This window comes from Balaenoptera acutorostrata, chromosome 4 (assembly GCF_949987535.1).
Source record: "Balaenoptera acutorostrata chromosome 4, mBalAcu1.1, whole genome shotgun sequence".
Taxonomy (NCBI): domain Eukaryota; kingdom Metazoa; phylum Chordata; class Mammalia; order Artiodactyla; family Balaenopteridae; genus Balaenoptera; species Balaenoptera acutorostrata.
The window spans coordinates 110,880,051-110,906,905 of record NC_080067.1 but is presented as its reverse complement, the minus strand read 5'-3'; the positions used below and the strand labels follow the sequence as shown (position 1 = coordinate 110,906,905).

The window sequence follows — 26,855 nt, the reverse complement described above, 5'->3', positions numbered from 1 at the left end:
TTTTTTTTTTTTTCTTTTCCAGGGTAGTTCAAAGTGCAACCAGGCAGTTTTCCTTAACAGTCTTAGAAATGTGGTGAAGTTGTTGGGAGGAGCATATTGGTATAGCTGTTTGAAGTTTTAGTCAAGGCAAAAGCCAGCTATTTTATCCAGCATTTTACTTGTTTTCAGAGGGTGAATCGCTAAGGGTACTAGTCTGTCGTACTTTAGAGAAAATAATGTACAGTTTATCAGTATATAGTTGAAAAAAAAAACTATGAACCTCTTCTTTCCTCACTAAAGACATTACTGAAGAAAGTATTTTGAAGATAAATGCATTGGAATGCTTGAGTATGACAAAGTAAACGCTCTTTGTTAAGATTAAGTAGTGCTGGTACTTCCCTGGTGGTCCAGTGGTTAAGACTCCACACTTCCACTGCAGCGGGTGTGGGTTCGTTCCCTGGTCAGGGAACTAAGATCCCACATGCTGCATGGGCGTGGCCAAAGGGAAAAAAAAAAACGATTAAGTACTGCTGAGTTTGAAACATCTATGTGATCAAAGATTTAGAGTTAGTAAGTGTAGAAGAAATTGTTAAAAATGAGTGTTTAAAGTGTGGGCAATAACATTTTATTCTATTCTTATTTAATTCATGTAGAACAGACCTAATTTTCTTTGGCTTAAATTGGTAAGTGGATTTCTTATATTTGGATAGTTAAGCATCATAATTTAGTGGAATTTTCCTATAGCAGATAAATGCACAAATCCACATTCTTGTATTTTAGTGTGAAAATTACTTATCTGCTTCAGAGACCCAAAAAAGAAAAGTAATTCTGGTCATAATTACCAATCTATTTATGTGTGCCTTTGTATTTTAAGAAGTCTGGTACCTTATTACCACCTGTAATATATGTGAAGTCTGGTAAACACTTGTAATATATGGTCTGAATTCCAAGCAACCCAAGGATAGAATATAGTTTGTTTCATAAATGGAAACTTTAGTGATATTCTAGTTATTTAAACTTACATAGCTAATAGGAATATACTGATTGATGAAAGTCAAATAAAAATGATGGTAAAAGGTATAATTTTTTAAATTCAGAGGGATTGCCATCTATAATATACTTGTCCCACTGCAAATAATTTGTTTTTATATAAATCATTTTACCTGGGTATTTCTATTTTGAGTAATTATTTCAATTTAGGTGAATGAACTGTAGGTAACCCATAATTTGGACTAATATTAATTATAATTGGTTAATGTACAGACTATGACATATTAAGCATTATACTAAAGATCTATTTTATTATACAAATGTTAAACACTATATGAAACATATTCAACATTAAAAACCAATATAACATTATACAATAATAAATTTTTGGAAAGAAACATTTTGATGAATTTAGTTAGATATCTTAAAAAATCTTCATAATTTAAGTGAGGAAAAATTGGTGTCTTACATATCAACAAAATTGACATATGCAGAGCTGAGAAGAACAAATCTGTGAAGACCTCAGGTTTCTTCTTAGATTGTTGAAGGAAACTTTGATGGCAATGTTAATAATAGAAGTAGTAGTACTATATTATTATTAGCATGCACCTGTAGCACCCCCAGGGGTTGTTTTAAGTGCTTTACAAGAAGTAGCTACAATTATTGTTCCTGTTTTATAAGTAAAGAAACCGAGGCACAGAGATATTAAGTGACTTGCCCAGGGTCACATTTCAAGGAAATGGTGGAGCTGAGATTGAAACCCAGTGTGGCTGTACACCATGGGTGAGTAAAGGGCCAGATAGCAAGTATTTTTAGGCTTAACTCCTAAGGTCTCTGTTGCCACTACTCAGTTCTGTTATCTAGTGTGAAAGCAACCATAGTCAATATGTAAATATATGGGTGTGGTTCTCTTTGAATAATAATGTACTTATTGACAGTAATATTTAAATTTCATGTAATTTTTACCTGTTAGGAAATATTCTCTTGGGTTTTTTGTTTTGTTTTGTTTTGGGGGTTTTTTTTGTTTGTTTTTGTCTTTGTTTTTTAACAATTTAAATATGGCTAACTATTCTTATCTCATGTATTATACAACAACAGGCCTTCCTGCTCTAGACTGCTATATATATTTTGGGGTCCTACCTTGTTCTACTGTGGATTCATTTACCCTGCACCTTGTAGAGTTTGCCTCCTTGAGGGCTAGACAATTTGATCTCTACACATTTAGTTGATCCTTTACACTAGGCAATAGGAAATTCAACAGGTCTGAGACAAGAAGTTTCTACTTCTACATATACTCTAGGTTTTTCCCTTAGTGATTTCACTACTATGTAAATACTTATTGACTTTCCTGAATCTTACCCTCAGGCAGAGGTAGCTAGACCATATTGTTTTATCATTATTTACTCTACTTATTTTGCATGTAGTTTTTCTCATTTTAATGTCATTATAATGGACTTGGGCCTTGTTATTGAGGTAGCTGATAGTGAGGCATATACAGATCTCTTGTAATGTTGGCTCCCCTTTCATGTTCACATAATACAGACATAATTCTGCATATTTAGATTATCTACAAGGTCATATTAATCTGCACATTCATGTCTAAATTTACTGCCATAGCATATTTTATTTCTACTAAAAACCTTTGTATTTCTTCCTCCTTCAATAGAATTAAGCGGTCTACCAGTCAGTACTATCTACTCAATGTAATGATGCAATTTCTACCCCATTCTACCTAGTACAAAGTTAACACCTCCTTGTTTCAACACGTTATAATAGTGATATATGCAAAGTACAGTACTATGATAGTACAGAAGAATCACCTATATATTAGTCTGGAGAGAAGGAAGGGAGTTTTTAGGCTAAGTTCCTAGGTGGAATCGTATAAATAGGTCTTGAGGAAGCAACAGATCCAAACACCTTTAAGCACACAGGAGTTTTAGGCTATGTAGGGAAGTTTGCTGCAATTTGAGCATGGAATTTGGTAATAGCTATGTGTGTAAAAGTAGTTTTGGATCAGACATAAAGGTTCTTATGTCAAAATAAGGAATCTGAATTTCCTCCTCTTCATCAGTGATCTCAAATACCTAAATAAAATAGGATGGGAATATAAGTAATAAATAAGTCAAGTAGGCAGTGTGCTGGGGAAATGGAAGGTGGATGGAGACTGGCAAATTGGAAAAGAGGTCCATGCCTTGACTAAAGGCAGTAGCTGCTCAGCTTATTTTGCAATGGAGAGATGAAAGCCCTGTGTTACAGGGGTTCCTCTTTATCAAGAGCTCAGAGAAATCTACATTTAATCTGAAATACCACAGTTTTTAAATATTGGAAACTAAAATATCTTAAAATAATATTTTATCTATATAAAACAAATGTGTCAGCTGAAGGTCTTTGCTTTAGATGGTAAAATCTACACAGCAAGTGGTAAGTCTGTAAGTAGATCATTCTGTGTTTTAGGAAGATAACAATGGCAGCCATGTTGAACATGGATTTTAGGTAAATGTGGAATAGCAAGACAAGAGATAGGGTCTATTAGAAGTTTAAAGATGAGATAGATGTGAATTAATGCTTTATTAATAGGGATAGAGAAGATTCCAGAAGTACATTGATGGTGCTATTTTATGCTTACTTATTGATGGTAAAATAAATACATAATGGTTGATAATGAAAAATAATTCTCCCTTTCATCCCTGACCCCTAGTTTCTGTTTCCCCTATGTAAAGGCAACTGTTTTTACCAGTTTGTTGCATATCCCTGTAGTAGTCTGGCAATATGCATTGGTGTACATGTGCCTTCTACTCTCTCCCTTCCTTTACACCAGTGATAATGTAATGAACAGATTTCTCCATCTTTGTTTAACAATACATGCCTGGAATTTTTCCCTTATCTATTCATATAGATGTAAATATATTCTCACTGATATTCTTATTAATATTTGTATTATATTTCACTTCATGGGTATATTATAATTAATTTAACCAGTCCCCTGTGGTAGACATTTAGTATGTTTCCATTGTTTGACTACTACAAACCATCTGTGGATGCATATCCGTGTATATGTGTGTCTTTGAACTTATGTGTGTATTATTTGGAGGATTAAATTCTTATAAATGGAAATGGTAAGTCTAATGGTATGTGTGCGTTTAAAATTTTTTTGACTGTTACTATGTTGCCTTTAAAAGTAGTACCACTTATCATCCCTCCAACTAGATAGCAGAGCCTATTTCTGTACTTCAGAGCCATCATGGGATATATCAACATTTTTATTTTTGTAAATATGATAGGAGAGATGACATTTCATCTTTATAATTTCACTTATTTAATTATAGTAGAGAATCTTTTCATATTTGAAAAAAAATCCCTTGCGAAAAGTTTCTTTTCTGTGAAGTAGTCTTCTCTCCCAGTTTTCTACTAGGTTGTTAACTGTTTTTTTTAAAAACAAAAATTACTTGTATAAGCTTTTTAATTAAGGAAATCAGCAAAGATTCTCAGTGTATCATTTTGCTTTTGACTGCTTTTATGTGGTTTTGTTCTGTTGACATTTAAAAATTTTAAGTCAAATTTATAAATATATCAATTTATGGAGTATGGTTACTATACTGTATTTAGAAGGGTCTTTGCAATTATTGTGTAATACCTAGGTCTTTTATATAATTTTAAAATTCTCAGTTATATTCTGCATTTGCATTTGTATTTAAAATTTTGTCTTTATTAGTGATTTGCTTTGATTAAAGGCAAAAAGTAAAAAGACAAGAAATAACACATGTTGGCAAGGATGTAGAGAAAAGGGAACCTTTGTACACTGTTAGTGGGAATGTAAATTGGTGCAGACAGTCTGGAGGTTCCTCAAGAAATTAAAATTGGAACTATCATATGATCCAGCAATTCCACTTCAGTATTTATCCAAAGAAAATGAAAACACTAACTCAAAAAGACATATGCACCCCGTGTTTATTGCAGCATTATTTACAAGAGCTGAGATGTGGAAACAACGTAAGTGTGTCCATCAGTGGATTAGTGAATAAAGAGGATGTGGTATATATATACAATCAAACATTATTCAGCCATTAAAAAATGCAGTATTGCCATTTGTGACAGCATGGATGAACCTTAAGGGCATTATGCTAAGTGAAATAAGTCAGATAAAGACAAATACTGTATGAGCTCACCTATATGTTGAATTTTAAGACCAAAAAAACCCAAGAAAACCCCAAAATACCAAGCTCATAGATACAGAAAGCAGATGAGTGGTTGCCAGAGGTGGGGGGTGGGGAGTAGGCAGAATGCACGAAGGGAGACAAAAGGTACAGACTTACAGTTATAAAATAAATAAATCATGGGGATGTATTAATAATACACAGTATGGTGACTATAGTTAATAATACTATGTTGCATATTTGAAAGTTGCTAAGAGAATAAATCTTAAAAGTTCTCATCACAAGAAAAAAATTGCAACTGTGTATGGTGATGGATGTTAACTAGACTTACTGTGATCATTTCCAATATATACAAATGTTGAATCATTATGTTGTACACCTGAAACTAATATATTGTTGTATGTCAATTATGCCTCAAAAAAAGGCGCCAGAAGTGTTTAAAAAATACAACTTCAGGTATTCCTAGTTGAGTCTTCTAGGTTAATAAAATTTAAAATTTTTCAGGGATTCATCATTTGTGATACTTTAGGATTACTAAATAATATTAAATAATTTTTAATAGTTTTCCATGCTCATGATTAGGAAATAAGTTATATTTCTTCCTGTGTGAACTCATGAATTGTTAAAGGCACATAAAGTACTTAGTAACAGTATTTTCCAAATAATTTATTTAAAAAGGAGGAACCACAGAGTTTGGACAACTTATCATAAATGGGATAATCAAGGTAAGCCTAGGGTTTGAGGACCATGTGTCATTTATTAGGTATAAAATTGGTGATATTGCTATAATATAAATGTTGGCTAAGACTTTCATTGTGCCTCTTATATTTTTGGGTCAATTTTACCACCCCTTGTATCTCTTTGAAAAAAACTCAGAATTTGAGTTTTCTCTGGGGTCCATTGTTTTGGGGTGAAGCTGGACTGTGTGCCCATTTTGAATCATTGTTATATGTATAGCCACATTTTTGCCACCTGGTATACCACTGCATTTTTTCCCCCACTGTGAACACTGGTAGACATAAGTAATATAATTGTTCATTCTACAGGTATAGAATTTCAGTATATTTCTTTTTATTCTAATTTTACTGAAAACATAACATGAATCCTAAATGATCAATATAATTTTTCAAAGCCAACTATTTTAAAACTAAATATCTGATGTTATGTAACTGTTATCTCTTGAGACTTTTAAATTGGGGCAAAAATTCAGAGAAGCAATGCAAGTTATCATTCACTTACTCTTTGTAGGAGTTTCTTTGAGTTGCTGCTGTTCTTTGGAAGAGATGAGTTTTATGAAGAGCCCTTAAAGGATATTCTTGGATCATTCCAGGTAAAACAGTTTACTACTTACATTTTGTCTACATTTAAAACATGCCTTTATTCTCCCCCTAAAAATAGTATATTGATTATTTATTGATTATAAGCTTTTATATTTACTAAGGTGGCAATGCTTAAGATTCTGTTATGTTGGCAAAAAAGAAAGTTCTTAAAATTAATCTTTAGCTGTACTTCTAAGCAATTCATACAGAGGATTTTAATTCCACATTTGCTAGACTAGAGCCTGCTGCCACCACCCTTATAGATTCCCAAGCGTATCCTGGACATATACTTGCTTTTTACTGCTAAAGGCTTTTATTCCAAAGCCCCATGTAGAACTCAGCCCTGGAAAAAGGACTCTTTTTGCCTAGACTAGAAGCAGGCTGTTTGTTCCATGCCACTTTTTCCTTTGGTTGTTTCCTGATTTTCTCATCTGTTTTCTTAATAGCCTTCCCAAGATAGGAGGCAGATTTTTTTTTTTTTTTTTTTTTTTTTGCACATGCTCTATGAGTGAAGAGTAAATCCAGAAGGGAATGACAAAAGATCTAAGACCTCACCTGTAGATACAAGAACATTTTATGTTTTTACCATTTTGTTGGGAAGCAATACGTAGTACCATGGCTCACTAATGGGTCCTTGGCAGTCTCTCATTGCCCTTTTTTGGGGTGGAATAAAGACGTACTTTGAGCTCCCCCTAGGGGTACAGTTGTTCAGACAACGTATTGCAGTCTACCTTGAGAAAGGAAGTCATCAGAGTAACAGAAAAGTCATGCAGTGCTTTCTCTCACCTAGAATTTTTATTTCATGTTTATTTAAAGAACTTTTAGACTGAATTAAAACAGATTTTTATGAGTGATCACTCTGGTACATACATAAAATAGGAAAACTATAAACAAACTTAATTGGCTAAGGTATATCTAAAACTTCTTCACATTCAGAAGCTTACTCTAGAATTGCTTTTCCTTTCCAGTCATCAGTGTCTATTTTTCTACACCATTTTGTCTTCAGTGGCATCAAAAGTGTTGGCGATGCAGCATTTCCTAAAATAATTAATAAAAGAACTAAAAGTCACTGGTACTGGGCTTTTAAAAGCTTAAGCTGGCTTTATAATAAGTTCTGTTTAATCAACTTTTGGCTCCTGCTTCAGGGGTATTGTTAAATTAGATTAATTACCCTATACCCTTCCTATACCATCTGATATCCAAGAGTTAAGAGAGTGCTCTGCTAGTCTCCTGGATTTTATTCTGTGTCACCAGTATACCCTTTTGCAAGTTTTCATGTTGTCTCCGAATGTCCGTGCATGCAGAATGACAACTACATCATGACCATTACCAGGCTGACATGGATTCAAAGATAGCATTGAATGTAAAACATAATCTGATTTCAGAGTTATAAAAATATGAAAAAATGTATCTTAGAATCAGTGAAATTAGGTACATTATATTGAACTTTCTACTTTATCAATCCTTACATTCAGCAAGTGGTAAAAATACCTGTTCTCATGGAGCTTGCATTCTAATTAGAGTCTATATTCAAGTATTTAAAACTTCTTAATTTTCCATTCCATTTTTCCTTTGACACTTGTGCTCTTGGCAATCTATTCTTGAACTTTTACTTCAGCAAATATTTATTTAGTCCCCATTGTGTGCTAGGCACTAAGCTCTGGAAAAAAACATAATAAGCAAAAACAAAAAAGCCCCTGCTATTGTGCAGTTTAATTCTAGTGTAGAGACAGAAAGACAAGAAGTCAAACCTTTGTAAAGTTAAGAGTATTTTAGAAAGTGACAAATGACTTCAGTGGGAACTACTGAAGCGTTTTTAGAGTAGATGAGAGACAATACTTGACTTCTGTTTTAAATGTGTGAAATCATAACATTTGTGAAGGGATATATCCTTTTTCTTTTTTTCTTGTGAACAGGGTTTCCATTCAGTTATCAAAATAATTAATCCCTCAAGGGAGAGTTAATGGTTTTGTATTGTTTTCTGTCTCCTACTCAAATTCTAAGGCCCACCCCTTCTCCTGTGTGTTTTTAATCTCTGCATTTCCACTACTTTTGTTGCTGTTGCTTCTTCCTACTCTGAATTTTCTTGGGCCTCTAACTCCTGCCTCCTTGGAGAGATTTCACCTTCTGTTCCCATCTTAGCTTTATCTGGAGAATAGTCTTCCATTTTCTAACTGAACTGCTGCTGCTGGTGCTTTGCTGCTGGTGCTTCCCAGACATGTGCCCTAAGGGACCCAGGAAAGGCCAACACGTAGTCCATCATGTATACTCTTCTAAAACCTCACATTTGCTAAGTTTTGTGAATTCTCCAGGCTTTTGACTGACCTTTGATAACCCAGTGACAATCCCAATGTCACCTTTTGAATTTTTTAATACTTTCTACTAGTGCAAGCCCTAGTTCCCAGGTGACACATTTCTATCCATCTTTCATACAGCTTAAGATCATGCTCTTTCTCCTCTACAAGAAGTAGGACAAACACAGCGCTGCTCATACTTTAATGTACATAAAGATCACCTGGGGATCTTGTTAAAATCCAAGTTATGACTCAGTAGTTCTGGGGTGAGGCCTGAGAGTCTGCGTCTCTAACCCGCCCTGAGGTGACGCTGATGGTGCCAGTCCCTGATCACGCTTCGGGTTAGCAAGGGACTGACATTCTTTGCTGGGTTTGAGTTAATCGCTCATCTGTTCCCCCATCTACTCCCCTCCCATTTTCCAACTGTGAGTATCCCAGCTTGCCACTCTGTCATCTTGGGCAAGTTACATAATTTCTGTGTCAGTTTTATCATTTGTAAAATGGGGATAATGATCGTACTTGCTGTATATAGGGTCATTTGTTTGGCATGGTTCTTAGAAAAATGATCAGGCTTAAGGCCTAAGGCAGGCCTGTAACCTGTCTGGTGAAATGTGTGGACTCTGAAGTCATACTATTCGGATTTCTGTTTTTCACAGTGAGATCAAAACCTACCTCTTAAGCTTATTCTGTTCTTCCATGAATTTCAGAATTCCTAAACCTTGAGTTGTTCAAGTAGAAATTATTAATTTTTCTTATCCACTGACTATATTTTTTCCTCTGCTTTATTCCAAGAGGAAACTTCATTCTTAGAGCCAGATGTTCCATATACAGATGGTATGGTCTCCAACTTAACGATGGTTCAACTTACGATTTTTCAACTCTACAATGGTGTGAAGGCATACCATTCAGTAGAAACTGTACTTCAAATTTTGATCTTTTCCCAGGCTAGTGGTACGCCATATGATACTGTCTCATATGCTGGGCAGCTGCAGAAAGCAGCAGCTCCCCCGTAGCTCCCAGTTAGCCATGCCATCATAAGAGTAAACAACCAATACACTTACAACCATTCTGTACCCAGACAAGCATTCTGTTTCATTTTCAGTATAATCAATAAATTACATGAGATGTTCAACATTTTATTATAAAATAGGCTTTGTGGTAGATGACGTTGCCCAACTGTAATGTAAGTGTTCTGAGCATTTTTAAGGTAGGCATGGCTAAGCTATGATGTTTGGGAGGTTAGGTGTATTAAATGCATTTTCGACTTATATTTTCAACTTACGGTGGTTTATTGGGACTTAACCCCAGTGTAAGTTGAGCAAGATCTATGCTGGCTTCTAAGACCTTGCTTACTTGGCACTTGGCTTCCAGTAATTTTTCTTTACCTCAACACAAGAAGATGACACATTTCTTATATGATGCCCCTACCTCATTATTATTTTTAATCTGTTCATTGGTGAGCTTTCCATAGGCTCGTGATTGAATTCATACACTCCAAAATCCATTAATTTAATTAAATATTTTAGATTCCTAATGAAATGACAAAAATAATATAAAATTTGGAAAAAATTCCTTGTAAATGCTGTTAAGTAGGAGGAGGACTTATTAACAGTCGATTAACTGAATGTGATTAAATAGGGAAATGAGAGAGAGAGATAAAAGAGGGACCTTCCAGTGCTATCCAGTAATACGCCACTCCCCCTACCAGCTTGTAACAATAGGGGCTGGAGGAAATAGCAGGTGGTGGGGCATTTGGTATGTGACCAATCTCATTCTTATTGGTGCTTCTTGAAAATGCACTAGGTGTGCAGCAGAACCAACAGAACAGGAATCGTGTTATACCTACATTAAAAATGGGATGTATGGCTCTGCATGAGAGCATTCCTTCCACTGAGAGAATGACTGTATGACCCAAACTAAATGCAGCCTGCCCCAATACCCAGAGGTCAGAAAGTTTTGTAAAGTTTTGTCTCCCACTGTAGCTTCCTCTTAATTTACTGCCTCATGGGCCATTCGTCTAACAAATCAAACTTATAAACTTTTACCTTCTCTGTTTGGGCTTGAAGGATTTGACAGAGACCTGTTTACCCATTAGTAAAAGAGCTCTCTGTTCTAAATACTCTAGGTAAAGATGAATAAAGAGACTAACACCAATTACCATCAGTTACATGGTAAGATAAGACAGTTTTTAAAAAAAGGATCAGTTATGTTCTTGCTGTGGTTGAGTCTATGGTATCTTCCATGAAACTGGAAGTGAAATTGTAAAGAAGGGACAACCTCAGGAATGTATGGAAGTATAATATTGTATGGAGATGAAACTACTAAACTAAAAGTGTATTGAAGGGCGATCAACAGCATATTAGCTCCAGGAAAATCCAAATCAGTGAAGGAAATAATTTTTAAAAATTAATTTTCAATTCATAATTACATACAGCTATATCTTATTTCAGTTTTCAGGATAAAGAAAAATTCCTACAGATGCAGGACTCCTGTAGAACGAACAGGATTCTCACAAAGGAAAGAATAAAATCAGGTCTGCAGTGAACTTCTTCATTGTAACAAATGCCAGAATAAATAAATAATGTCTGAAGTTTTTAAAGGGAAAAATATTATTTAATAATACAGCTGCCAGGCCCTATAGTCTATGAGAGAGGGCAACAGAAATAAATAGTCCAAATACTTGGAAAACAAACCAGCTACATCTTTTATCAGGAAAACAAATAAAAGAAGTATGCCAGCTGATTTAGAAGTGATCAAAACAAAGAATTTACACAGAGTTGTTACAGAAAAAAAATAGGACTGACCTGAAGAAACAAGTAAAAATTAGCACACTATTGTTAATATCGTTATTATGAAAATCCTATTAATATCAGAAATGATTCTGAAAAAAGAAAATACAAGTTTTAAATAAAAGCACACACACAATAATCAGGAACTAAAATCTCAGATTATGTTATTGATTGGATGGAGGTAAGGAAGATAAGGAGGAGTCAAGTATATTCTTGGGCATCTAAGCTGAAGTAACCACGTAGAGTAGTGCTATTCACTAAGTGAGCAATGATCATAGGGGGAAGAGGAGGATATAGAAAGAAAATAAGTTCCATTCTAGACACAAGAGTTTTAAATATCTTTGGAATATCCAAGTACTGATGATGCGCAATAATGTTTAGTTTCATGGGTCTATATATGTGTCTTCCTAATTTGTTTCTTTTTAATCCAAGAACATATATAATTTTTATTAATCAAGAGAAAAATAGATGTTATAAAGATTTTTGTTCACTTGTTTAATTTAGGGGAAAAAAAACAGAGAGACCCTGGAGTAGTCAACAAAATGCCAACCAAGGGGGGTGGGATGGGGAGGGTGGGAGGGAGGGAGATGCAGGAGGAAGGAGATGTGGGAACATATGTATATGTATGACTGATTCACTTTGTTATAGAGCAGAAACTAACACACCATTGTAAAGCAATTATACTCCAATAAAGATGTTTAAAGAAAAGCGTTACTGCTAGAGCTCTACAAATGTTTTAATGAGCCTACCTTGATCTCAGAGAAAACTCTATCCCCATCCTTTGGGGTCAGTGTATAAATCACAAAGATCTTTTTTGTTCAGACTAGAAGTTGGCCTTCCTTAAACTTTTTTTCCTGGGACTTCACCCTATTTTTAAATCTGCTTGACCTTCCTTGGGGGAGTAGAGGAAGGAGGTGGGAGGAGGTAGGGGACATAAACTTCCAAACAGGAGGAGGCCCAAGGCTATCTTACTGCAATAGCATCTTAAAAGGAGCAAAAAATAATCAGCAGTAAAAGAACCAGCCACAACAGATCGTTATGCCCACCCTGTTTCACTGGGGCAAGTGTTGATCTCCCCTGAGAAGTTAGAGTATATATTCATCGTGGTCATAAGACCAGCACATCTCCCAGATTTTATTATTTTTAGCTAATAGGAATAAGTTTAGAACTATTAACATTCCACTAAAACCTTCTAAAAACTGGGATCATGTCCCCTCCTCCCTAGGCTACTTGGAAGAAATTCCCCAAATACTTAATTTGGCAAATTCCTCATCTTGGTATTCAAAACCAACTTTGTATTGCTGGTTAAAAGGTTTTTAAATATAACCATATCAGCTTAAGAACAAGACGTAAGTGAGAAGCAGTTTCAAAATTGTGTTCCCATATTTTCTGCTTGAATAGAAGCTCTCCTGTCTCTGCACAACTCCATCTTGATTGCATATGACTTGCCCCACCTAAGTTTTTCCACTGTTACAAAGCACTAATCTATATTCTGTCTGTGGTTTGATAGTCTCTCCAACTACGTAGTTAGATTTGGTGGGCAAAGACTAACTTTCATCCTTTTGTTTCCAACACTTAGTAGTCTAAGTCCCCTAAGGGGGACTGGTATGTCTGCCAGTACAAAGGAAGGATAAATAAGTCCATAGACATTTCTATCTGATGTCTAGCCATTTCTTTCTTGTAAAAAAATTCTATTTAGAGATGTATTATCTTTGCTGAACTCTTAAAAAATAAGAAACAATGAGGTGTATTGTCTGAAGCTGTTTACTTCATGGTCCATTGGTTACCACTGTGTACAGTAAGATGGGGAAGACATCAATAAATGTATTCATGGGATGAAACCATCAAATGTTTACTTGTAGATTATACTTTGACAATGTGTAGGAAAAAAGAGAAACTGAAGTATGTTTAATTGCGAGAAAAGTATAAGGGAAAAGATTTCACTATCTGTGAAAGAAACATGTTTGACAAGTGTGCCACATATTTAGTACTGGGAGTAAGAGGGATTGATGTTAAAATTAAAGTTTCAGATTCTGAAATCATTTTGTAAAGATTGTATTCCTTAGATAAATCTTGTGTTGAAATGGGTAAAGCTTTGATATTTTTCCTCTGGCATTTATCTTGAAATTATTACTCACAGTTAATAATTCTTATATATCACCACCTCAGAAATCTTTTCACTTTTTCTGTGTTTTTTTAAATAATTTGTTTGAGTAGGAAACACTTTACTTTGGTTCAACTGTTGAAGTTCTACAGTCACTTTGAAGAGATAAAAGACCCAGAATTATTTCAAGCATAAAATATATAATAAATAAACTTGAGATAGTTAAGCTCAAGGGACCAAGAGCAAGCCTCCAAAAGACAGGGCTGTCAACATCAGTAAGTTGCATATCTCAGAAAAGGCCGGTATACCTGGGCATATGGAAGAGCAGTCATCTCAAAAGAGATGAACATTGATAGTTATTCACACCATAGTATCCAACATAAATGAAGATCTTAATATCCTGAGTATCTTGCAATCTGTGTGTTGTCAGGAGCAGACATATAAGTGCCTTTAAAGTCAGTGATAGGACTTAACTTTGAAATTAGTTCTAAAAGCATATCAGGATCATTGAGGCACTCATTATTCACTGAAAGCTGATTCTGTAGAGTGTCTTTAATACATAATAATTAGAATTATCAACATATTAGTGCTTGAAGTAGTATATATTTTCCCGGATAAAATATTAGCTCAGAGAAAATTTAGCTGTAAAGAACTGTAGAGGATATTAAGTCCAATCTAATTTTTTAATAAATGATGAAACCAAAGACCAGAGAGATTCATTAATTCATTCATTCAACAATGTTTACTGACGCTTAAGTAACTTGCTCAATTTGTAGCATAGCCCGTATTGTGACCTGTTCTCTTGACTGACTCCAGTACTATTTCTGCTGAGTCGTATTTTACATTCAGCTCTCTGGGTAGGAATCTATGCTCAAATAAGTCTTGAATATACTTTAATTCTGCTTCAGGGTCTATCTTAGAGGCTAGAACTGTAACAATAGCACTTCTCTGTTGGCCATAATATTTCATTACTTATTTAAAAATATTGATAGTAGGGCAGGGTTGTGCTTTCATTAGCATGGCAACCACCAATTAATTTTGAAATCTGATTATACTCTCAGTTGATAGTTTTACTATTTATGATTGGCTTCCGCTTCAGAAAAAAACTGATTGCTAATTTAAGTAACATTTACATTGTTACCTAAAATTTTTTAAATGTATAAAAATGCAATCAGGTTTATTAAACAGGAGACAATTACTCATATTTAAATATTTGTTTTTTTCAAAAGCCCCAAAAGAGGTATCTTAAATAGTTCACTAAGTACGTGATTCTAGTTATTTTAAAAAATCAAGTATGTGTAATTTATATGCATTAATGAATTTTTATAATTTTAAGACTGAGAGTCACTTTAGAAATTATTTAATCCAATAATCCCTTATTTTACAGATCAGAAAATTAAGCTCCAGTGGAGCTGAGGTTTATAGAAGCAGAAAAAGGGCCTAAATCCTGTTCTCAACCCAGCATTCTTTCCAGTATTCCCTAATCTATTATATGAAATGATGTAACCATGTGTTTGCAATAATGTATATGTCAAAAGAATAGGTTTAAGAAACGTTTTTATTTATACTACCATCTTAAATGCTTCATGGTCTTAACATTTTAAAGCCTTTTCAAGACCACCTTATCTGGGAGAGGGAGGAAGAAGAAACTTTAGTTTGGTTACCTGAGTGATAGCAGATGAAGGCATCAACTAGAGTGCAAATTATAGAAATGGCAAGGAAGAAGCAGATCAGGAGATGTTGAAGAAAACTGCCATGACATTAGGATCAATAGAAGCAGATGAGTTTTATGTTTGATTCCAAACACAAACATAAAAACAAATAATACCTAAAACCAGGAATCCCCAGACTTCTGATACAATACCCATCCAGATTTTTTTTAAGTTTGAGCACATATCCCCAATATATGTATATTTGTTATTTATGTACATGCACTAATACTATAATACATTATAAAACATAAAAATCCATAGTAAAATATTTTAACAGTATAAGACTTCAATGACATCAGTATGACTGAATGTGCTTTATTTTTGAAAAATTTTTAACAGTTCATACAGTACTTCAAAGTCTGATTTTTTAAGTTCAGTTTGCTTTGATACTTGGTTTTAATAGTTGTCATAGGTGAAAAAGATACCTTTGGTAGATCCAAATGGAAAAATATTTTTTTCTAAATGTTGATACTCAGTTTTAAATGTCTTCCACCAAATTTATAATTTTTTTAATAAAAAATTTGCAATTTTGCAACTTTTTGCAAATTTGCAATTTTTTGTTGCAATTTGACTACTAAATTTCTATTGTTTCTGAAATCAGTCATTTTCTTGAATAGCAACCATTTTTTAAACAAAATAACTCATTAAAATGCTCCAAATGAAGGATTTTTTTTTTAGAATTTTAGAATTTTATTTATTTTTTTATACAGCAGGTTCTTATTGAAGGATTGTTTTAAACAGAAAATTCTAGTTTAAGTTTTTTAATGGCATAGATACAAGCATTATAGGTGATATCGATTTTGGGCAACAACAATCATGTAATGATGTAAATACGTCCAAGCATCCATTTTAAATGATTTTCTCCTTAAGAACTTTCTTTTACAAAGCAGTAACTTTTTCACTGTATACTATTCCCTTTATATGAGCAAACTCAGAATGTTTATGTTTTCAAAAACATCAGGTAAATACTTCTTAGGAACTTATCACAGAAATGAACAGCAGATTTGTGAGAATTGTCTTTTTGTAAAAGAAAACTGCATAACATCTTTGAATTTTATCACTTTTAAAGTGCTTTGCCATAAGATAACCGATGAAAATATAATAATAAAAGATATGATCATTCTCATTTCAAAGTACTGTAAAGATTTTACTGTATTTTAAGGCTTTGTTTTTATAAATTAACCACATTGAATACCTTTTGTATTTTTGCTTTGATTTGCTGCAGTAGCTTGCTTATGAATGAATTTGACATGTGGTATTTTATACTTTTCTTCTGGAATCTGCATTTCATTCAAAATAAGACAGTGCTTCCACTTACACAGATTTCTGTAAATTCCTATTCTGATTTAAAAAGTTATTTATTGCGAATACGTCTTCTCTGATATACCTTTCCCTTTCTGACTGTTTGAAGAAGCTTTTAACTACGTGGGAGGTAAGATGGCAACACTTAATTAGTAATGCAAGGCGTTCCTCCTATATTATGAGTACCAGAAGAGTGGAGTGGTACAGATTTTCAGTACTGCAGGAGAAAGTATTATGGATTGAGGTGGCTAGTGGAGGCTTCTCTGTGGAAAAATAGTTTAAAAAGGATTTAGATAGGTTTACCAAAAGTTGTAGGAGAAAGAGAATGATACGAGAAAAGGCATAGGCAAGAAAGGACAAGATAAGTTTGGGAGACATGTAAGAGACCAGGCTGGAGAAAAGGAGTCATGATGTGCAATAATAGGTGAGTGAGTAGGTAGGTAAATCCAGAGATCCTTAAATATGAAGTCGGGGCATTAAGAACTTTTATCCTATGATAAGCGAAAGGGTTCAGCTCAAGTTTGTGTAATGGCCAGAACACTGACCTGCAGCTTCACAGACATGTTGTGGTGGCTAACTCTCAAGTGGCAGCAGGTACGGGGAAGAAACATCTTCTGGAACTAAACGGATTCTGAAAGAAGAGTGAGGGAGTTATGTTTTCTCTCTGCCTTTGGCAAAGACACAGGATTGAATGTAAGTTTCTGAGGAAATTATATTTAGCACAGTGCAGTGGGTAAATAAAGGATGAGGTTGATATACAGGTCCAAATTTAATTAAGTAAACATTCTAAAACAACACAATATGAGTATACTCTAGAAAAGATAAGTTGTAAATTCTATAGTGATTTAAGTGTTTCCTTTTTCACTTGGGAGGCTTTTAAATTGAATGTCATCCAAAAAAGCCACCATACTATTTAAGGAAAAATAAGCCAGAAGATACTTAGAAACTTTTCTTTCATCCTGTGTCTTTTTAAATAGACCAAAGTGAAATCTTTCTTTCATCTCTATTTCCTATCCAGAGTTATTTCCCCATAGAAATGGTCTCCAAAATATGGTGTACTTGACTCAAGGAGTGCACGCACACAAAAACCAAAACTTTCATTTATAATTTTTATATTAGAAAAATGAATTTAAGCTAATTTACTATATATCTGTACTCCTAAAGGAGTACAGATATATAATTTACAGTGTAAACATTTATGAAAGTGCACTCCAAATGTAGGAGGGATTGGGTTTGCCAAAAAGTTCATTCAGTTTTTTCTGTAAGATGGCTCTAGTAGCTAGTAGTGCTTAGTTGTCTTTAACTTCATTTGAAACAATTTTGTTAGATTTTATTGTGACAGCTGTCATATCATCGTGTGTTAAAAAAAAAAAACATCAAAATTGGTGAATTTGTGTATAGCCATTTTAATATTGAAGATGGAAGAAAAAAGCAACATTTTTGGCATATTATGCTTTATTATTTCAAGAAAGGTAAAAATGCAACTGAAACGCGAAAAAAATTTTGTGCAGTGTATGGAGAAGGTGCTGTGACTGATCAAATGTGTCAAAAGTGGTTTGTGAAGTTTTGTGCTGGCAATTTCTCACTGGATGATGCTCCATGGTCGGGTAGGCCAGTTGAAGTTGATAGCGATCAAATCGAGACATTAATTGAGAACAATCAACGTTATACCACGCAGGAGATAGCCGACATATTCAAGATATCCAAATCAAGTGTTGAAGATCATTTGCACCAGCTTGGTTATGTTCATTGCTTTGATGTTTGGGTTCCACATAAGTTAAGCAAAAAAACCTTCTTGACCGTATTTCAACATGCGATTCTCTACTTAAACGTAATGAAAACGTTCTGTTTTTAAAACAAATTGTGACGGGCGATGAAAAGTGGATACTATACAATAATGTGGAATGGAAGAGATTGTGGGGCAAGTGAAATGAACCAGCACCAACCAAACCAAAGGCCGGTCTTCATCCAAAGAAGGTGACGTTGTGTATATGGTGGGATCGGAAGGGAGTCCTCTATTATGAGCTCCTTCTGGAAAACCAAACGATTAATTCCAACAAGTACTGCTACCAGTTAGACCAACTGAAAGCAGCACTCGACAAAAAGCATCCAGAAAGTCAACAGAAACACATAATCTTCCATCAGGTTAATGCAAGACTGCATGTTTCTTTGATGACCAGGCAAAAACTGTTACAGTGGCTGGGAAGTTCTGATTCATCCGCCGTATTCACCAGGCATTGCACCTTCGGATTTCCATTTATTTCAGTGTTTACAAAATTCTCTTAATGGAAGAAATTTCAATTCCATGGAAGACTATAAAAGGCACCTGGAACAGTTCTTTGCTCAAAAAGATAAAAAGTTTTGGCAAGATGGAATTATGAAGTTGTCTGGAAAATGGCAGAAGGTAGTGGAACAAAATGGTAAATAAAGTTCTTAGTGAAAATGAAAAATTTGTCTTATTTTTACTTTAAAACCGAAGGAACTTTTTGGCCAACCCAATACAATCAAAAAGTATGCCAGAGTTGACTGTGGGGTAGGGATTGTTAAATATACAGATTATCAGGGTTTTCTCTTAGAAACCTTGATTCAGTAGGTTTGAATTGGGGTCTGGGAATCATTTTTTAACAAGACCTCCAAGTGTTTCTTATTTTCAGCCAAGTTTAAGAAATTAGCAATAGACCTATTTCACCATATCTTGACTTTAGGCCCAAGTCCAGTTCTAGGTCCCACAGCACTAATGGCTGTATGATTGGTGCCTCACCTATCCTAACACAGCTAGGAAGAAAGATTGTCCAAGAGCTCAGCAGCAGAGCTAAAGCCTAATCAGTGATTCATGGGCTGGCATCCAGCTCACCTTATTTCTTGTGCTTTGACTGGACCAAAAGCCAGCTTACAGTAGTTTAATTTGTATGGGCAGCAATATGTATGTCTAGAGTAATTTAGGAGTTTGTTTACCTTGAGGTTTGAAATCGATGATTGTTTTTAACCATGAAGTCATTGCCACAGATCATTACTATAGTCCATGTGTTAAAAAATCATGGCTGATCAATAACTTTATACCATATTTTTATGAGTGCTGTAATATGCTGACACATGGAAATGTAGAAATTTTATGATAAGGCAGTTGGGTGTCCTAAAATAAAATATTTATTCAGAATCTTAAAATATAGAAAAAAATAGCTAACATTTATTAAGTACTTATTCATTGTCCTAAGCACTTTTCAGACTGTGTATTATTTAATCCTTACAACAATCCTATGAAATAGGTGTTTTTAGTATCCGTTTTGTAGAGGAGTTAACTGAAGGAGCAGAGAGGTTAAGTAACTTGCCCATTTGGTTATAGGGTTTTTGTTTGCTTGCTTGCTCATTTTAATTTGGGAATTCCCTAAGTAACTTTTAGAAGATACTTACTTTCATGTTTTGACTTAATGATCCTTTGGCTTCTTTGAATGATTCTTCATCTTGAAACTTGATTTCTTCTACTGCCTTGTTCTCTTATAAAACAAAATTTCTTTCATGTATTTTAACAATGAATGAAAAGTGGCATATAGATATCACTTTGGAATGTTGAAACGATGAAAGAGCATGACAATTTAATAAAAGCAAAGTGTTCACTGCCACTTTGAATATGTAGCCTAATGATTCATCTGATAAATAAAATTTGTAAATATATATGGTTTTATCCTGAAGCTTCGCTTTATAACTGTTACTAAGTTTTTTATGTCTGAGGGATTTTTTAGCACAGAAAGAAATTCTGACTGTCGCTTGTATTTTAATTGATGTGCAGTTTATTCCAGTTTTTAGCATTGCCAATTTCAATATCTAGTTTTTTCTTAAGGCCTTAAGCTCAATTTATGCATTAAAAAAATAAATCTATCCATACCTTCACTAAGCCTTCAGTTAATCTTTTTAAATTATCAAATTAAATTCCATGAAACATTTTTAAAAACACCTAACAAAGTATATAATGAATCAAAGCATCATAATCAAATGATTAAATCTTGTAAATCTAAGTCTAATAAATTTATAAATTCAGTAAACCAAGTTCTCGTAAATATTAAACATTGTTTACAAACTTGTTACATACTTCATATTTTAATCACAAGTCTAAGATAACAGATTCTCTAAAAACATTTCAAATATCTTTTTTTAAAAATCCCCCAAAATGCATAGACAAATTATCAGTTAATGCCCAACTTATCAATAGTATCTTTATCTTAAACCTAATGCAAAGTCTTCATATTATAGCCTGGATTCATTCCTTCAGCCTGTCATTTCTCATCCCAAGACTATAAATCTACTTACACAACAAAGTGGAATAGAATTTCCATCTTCCAGCCTTCTGCTACACCTAAGATTCTACATTTGGGATCAGGGACAGAGACCTGTACCTACCTGCCAACCAGAATCTGCATTGGACAGGGACCTCTCTATTACCTTCTTATTGTTAGGCCTGCCATTGTTAACAGAAACTTTATGAACCCTTACATAAATGAACGTACACATTTTACATTTTTGCAACCTGGTTCTTTTCCTAGGAATGATGCATCCTGTAAGTTTTTCCATTAGGTTTTTGCAGCCTGGTTCTTTTCCTAGAAATGATGCATCCCATATGTTTTTCCCTTAGGTTACACTTCATCCCTGTTATAATGGGATTTTCTAAGTCCAATTATGTACAAACTGTGTAACCTTTGGCATTAAAGCCTATTTGTGTACTAATGGGGTTTTGACACCCTAATTAGGTTACTAAAGCAACCCTTTCTCTTCTGTAGTTTAACAGCTGCCTCACTGACCATCAGTCATTTTATTGACAATGATGATCAAGTTTAGTTTTTAACCCCTTTAAATTCACAAAGCCAAAATGATTTTTCTCTCCTAGGAATGCCAGAATCACCTCCGCAGATATGGAAATGTGAATCTGGAACTGGTGACTCGAATCATTAGAGATGGTGGCCCATGGGAAGATCCAGTGTTGCAAGCTGTTCTAAAAGCCCAGCCAGCATCTCAGGAGATAGGTACTTCAGGAGACTCAAACTCTAAACCAACATTTGTGAGAAGCAAATACAATTTCATTTTCTAACTAGAGCAGTAATAGTGATTTTTCTTTATTTTATAATACTGAATAAGAGTAATGTATTTTCACATGAAGTGTGTTTAATTTGTTATATTAACCCAGCCCAAGAGTGATTTGACATAAGATTAGGTACAATTATTTCTAGTAATTTCCTATTAAAATGGGAATTCAGAGTATTAACATACTTAGTATCCCCCATGCTTTTTACAGAGTTTGTTTTCCTTTCAGTTATGTTTTTTAAAATCTATTTAAGTAGGAACACCCTTTAAAACAAAAAACAAACAAAAAAACACCCTGCTTAAGCACATGGAATCTCCCTTATACAGTAAACTCTGTGAAGGATGGAACTCCTTCAGCTTTTGTTTTGATATACACTACCATATATCCTACACCTAGCCAGTGCTCAGTATAAATATATGTTTACTGAATGAATGACCACATGATGAATGCATAAGTGAATGAATGACTAATTAAATGAGTAAGTAAATTTCGATTCCAGATACTCTAGAGCAGTATTTCCCAAACTTCATTCATTAATAGAAGTTAAGTTTTGTCTCATCCCCTTACCACCTGCATACCTTTTGGACATCACTTCCTCTCCAACCTAGATACACAGTGGTTCCTGTGAGCCAAAAATCTGCTTTTGAAGGCAGGAAGCTCTGTCAACTATTTCTAGTTAATTCTTTTTTAAAAAAACATTTGCCATATTATTCCTGAGCCCCAGAACATTTGGGTCACCAAAACTCAGAATGTAAGCTCAGCAGTAGTGAATAAGCACAAAAGTGTGGACACATTTGAGAGCATGGAGAGAGCCTATGGAGTGCAATTATAACACGGCCAAAGGGAAAGACAAGACCTGCCAGCTGGAACCATTCAGATATTGGTCTGGTGAGAAGACATTTCACACCACCAATTGCCTGAGCAGGTTAGGATCTTTCCATTTGTCCCAGGTAAAGGAGTGGGGTGGGTTGTGAGTAGAACTGAATGGAGAAGGGGCTATGATTCTAGGGCTTAAGAGCAAGCTGACCCCAGATACAAGTGTAGAGGACTAGAAGAGATGTTAGAGAAGATGAAAAAAGAGATAAGACCAGGAGAAGCAGTGGTGGAATGAGATGGGAGGTAGGACAAGACTAGAAGGAAAGAGCTAAGGTATATGTGACAATGGTGTGGTATAAATATAAAGGATACAAAGGAGACTAGCACTTGATGTGAGGGTCTTGGAAAGGAATAAAAACAAAAGAAAAAAACTGAAGAGGGAGGCAGTAGTTAGATCAGACGAGGAAGAGTCAGCTCATTGAGGAAAAGTATGAACCATCAAATATAGGGAAGGCAAGGGTGACAGCCTTGAAGGAATCTCTGAGGAAACTGGAGAATGTGGCCAGAGGGGACAGGAGCTAGGCAAAGACAGAATCATAGGGAATGAGAACAGGGGAGCAGAGTTTGGGGTTTTAGGGTAGCTTTTAGGCTCCTTTCAGTAGGAGCTAGAACAAACCTGTTGCTTGTTGGTGTTAGGGCTGATGGCCTCAATATATACAGTTTATAGTATGTATATAGTCCTTTCATACTTACACTAGCATACCTCACTTAGGGAAAAGCTGCTCTAGAACCTCATTAATGTAGATGACTGTACTCTAGTTGGTACAGGGTACCAGCATATCAGGGTAAAGATCAGTCTGAAGTTTATCTTTGCATCAACTATACAAAATCAGTGTCTGCTTATCTTATAGTATAAACAGAATTGCAAGGCAAATGTTGAAGCCCAAATAAAACATTATTCATAGGCATTTCAGAAGCTACTGATTAAATATATGTAACTAATTAAAAGATTTTTGGATTTGAAATCATGAAATATGGGTTCCAGTTCCTGCTCTGCCACTTATTTAATTAATTCTTTGTCCTTGGGCAAGTCATTTGACCTCTCTGAGACTCAGTTTTGTGATCTGTAAAACAAGTATTAATATTATACCTGTCATGAGGTTGTTGTTAGGTCTAAATGAACTTATATAGATAAAGGTTTTTATATATTTTAAAATTGCGTAAAAGCGAGTATTAATTAGTAATTATCCTTAGTGACACATGGGCATACATTAATAAGCAGTCCTGTTTGGCACTACTTGTAACTTAATTTTTTTGTTAGAAAGTAATAAAATATATTTCTTTTATGATTGAACTTTCTCATTAATTCAGATTACATTTCTCTATAATTAATCTGAATTAATATGGTTTAATGACAAATTACAATTTAGCCTTTTAATCTTATAGGAATGAAAATATTGGTCAGTAAGAAGATAAAGTATGTAATCTTAGACTAGAAAGAAATTCCAGATCCCATGTCATTTGAAACATATTTTAACGTTAGTGAACACAAAAAAAGTATATTTCATGGTTTTTTTTGTTTTTTAAATTTTGCTTACTTTTTAGACTGAGAAAGAATCAGCAAATATTTCTTGGGCACAGTTTTGGTGTCTCTTACTTCCATCATTTAACTGAACATTCTTTTCACAAATAAACTCCTAATAAGAAAAATACTATTTAATTAAATAGTTGATTTAATTATATACCACATGTTAGCGCTAAGGTGTCAAAGAACAAAGTTTGAGACAGTCTTTTCATGAGAGTAATAAGAGTCTGTTTTCTTTTTAATATAGTGAACAAATATTTAAGTTCTGAAAATCCACTATTCTTTGAACTACGTGCCAGATACCTAATTGCTTGTGAACGCATACCTGAAGCAATGGCTCTTATTAAGTGTTGTATAAATCACCCAGAAATCAGTAAAGACTTGTACTTCCATCAAGCACTCTTCACATGTCTGTTTATGTCACCTGTAGAAGATCACCTATTCCGGGAGGTATTGTTTGAGATTATGTTTGCCTATTACCATTTTAACCTTACCAAAAAAAAAAGTAGCCCATTCTTGTTAAATTCCTTTTACAGTAATATCAAAGGTTTTAAGATTACATTATCTAGATGTTCCCTTTGGCACCATTCTTTAAGCTCATATTGAATTAGAGTCTGATATTAACAAATGATGAAATTAAAATTTTTGTTGATAAGCATTATTCATGTTGAGTGAGCTTCTGGTGTGACAGAGGTTAAATAAAAACTGAGAAGCATTATGATTTTGCATTTTAAATAAACTCCTAAGAAATTAAATGCATATGTTTGTTATTTTGGTTTTTTTTAAGATGAAAGAAACTTTTTCTAATATGGACCCTACATACCTACAAGCTGTGGACATTGAGATTAAAAGTAGTCATTGTAAACTATAGGTTGTATATAGTGAAACTATGAAAACATGAAAATATCTCTGTACAATTCATCATTGTCCTTGTAGAAGAAAACTAGAAATCTAATTTCTTCTGACTACTTAATTTAAACATTTATTACACCTATCTTTCTAGATATTTTTAATGATACAAACTGGTTTTTCTTTTCCTCTTATAGCATTTACTGAAAACTGATTGTAAGAGTGGAATTGATATCATCTGTAACACTGAAAAAGAAGGCAAGACTATGTTAGCCTTGCAACTCTGTGAATCCTTTCTTATTCCACAGCTCCAGAATGGGGATATGTACTGTATCTGGTAAGTGTTCCTAATATAGAAATTGAAATGGTGAGATGGGGTACAGAAGGAGAATTGGTTAGCAGAATTTGTACTTTATGTTTTTTTTAAGTTATGTGAAAATGTTAAGCCACTTTTCCCCCCACACTTATTGTGCGAAAAATGATAGGTTGTAAGACCTATTGTAAGGATTAAAAAAGAAAATGATCATGTACCAGTAATCGATAGCGTTGATATTTAAGGAATGTGTTACAATAAAATAGTTATGTTTTAAATTAAATTTAGAGTGTTATTTTTAAATTTTTTAAAAGTTCATTTTTCAGAGCAGTTTTAAGTTTTACAAAAAAATAGGGAGGTACAGGCATTCCCTATATATTCCCTGCCCCCACAAAGGCATTTCCTCCCCCATTATCAAGATCACTCACCAAATGGTACATTTTTTACTAAGAATGAACCTACATTGACACATCTTAATTACCCAGAGTCCACAGTTTACCTTTAGGGTTCACTCTTGGTGTTAATTTTCTATGGGTTTGGACAAATATATAATGACATATATCCATCACTATAATATCATACAGAGTATGCCCTAAAAATCCTCTGTGCTCTGCCTATTCATCTCTCCCTCCCACCCCTGCCCCCACCTCTGGAAACAACTGATTTTTTTTTTTTTTTTTTTTTTTTACTATCTCCATAGTTCTGCCTTTTCCAAAATATCATATAGTTGGAATCATACAGTATGTAGCCTTTTCAGATTGGCCTTTTTCACTTAGTAATATGCATTTAAGGTTCCTCTGCATCTTTTCATAGCTTGATAGCTCATTTCTTTTTAGTGCTGAATAATATTCCATTGCCTGGATGTACCACAGTTTATTTATCCATCATCTACTAAAGGACATCTTGGTTGCCTCCAAGATTTGGCAGTTATGAATAAAGCTGCTATAAACATCTGTGTGCAGGTTTATGTGTGGACATAAATTTTCACCCCCTTTGGGTAAATACCAAGGAGCATGATTGCTGGAACGTATGGTAAGAGTATGTTTAGTTTTGTAAGAAACTGCCAAACTGTCTTCCAGAGTGGCTGTACCATTTTTCATTTCCACCAGCAGTGTTTGAGATTTCCTGTTGCTCCACATCCTCACCAGCATTTGTTATTCGTGTCCCAGATTTTGGCCATTCTAATAGGTGTGTAGTGGTATCTCGTTGTTTTAATTTGCATTTCCCTGATGACATATGATGTGGAGTATCTTTTCATATGCTTATTTGCTATCTGTATATCTTCTTTGGTGAGGTGTCTGTTAAGGTCTTTGGCCCATTTTTTAATTGGGTTGTTTGTTTTCTTATTGTTGAGTTTTAAGAGTTCTTTGTATATTATGGATAACAGTCCTTTTTTGGATGAGTCTTTTACAAATATTTTCTCCCAGTCTGTGGCTTGTCTTTTAATTCTCTTGATATTGTCTTTCACAGAGAAGTTTTCAATCTTAATGAAGTCCAGCTTATCAATTATTTCTTTCATGGATCATGTCTTTGGTGTTATATCTAAAAAGGCATCAACATACGCAAGGTCATCTA

General features: G+C 34.2%; 1 protein-coding gene across 3 annotated transcripts in view; it reads left to right on the top strand.

The window, feature by feature from the left end:
• ZNF654 (zinc finger protein 654) overlaps positions 1 to 26,855 on the top strand; it is a 94,103-nt gene that overhangs the window by 52,792 nt on the left and 14,456 nt on the right. Inside the window, exons 3-6 of one of the 3 annotated variants that reach the window (XM_028164675.2) lie at positions 6,372 to 6,453; positions 21,523 to 21,658; positions 24,366 to 24,568; positions 25,165 to 25,304. In XM_028164675.2, the coding sequence (XP_028020476.2) occupies positions 6,372 to 6,453; positions 21,523 to 21,658; positions 24,366 to 24,568; positions 25,165 to 25,304 (561 nt within the window). Of the gene's footprint in view, positions 1 to 6,371; positions 6,454 to 21,522; positions 21,659 to 24,365; positions 24,569 to 25,164; positions 25,305 to 26,855 lie in introns of those variants that run through there. The other 2 variants (XM_057545102.1, XM_057545101.1) reach the window with 2 other exon arrangements.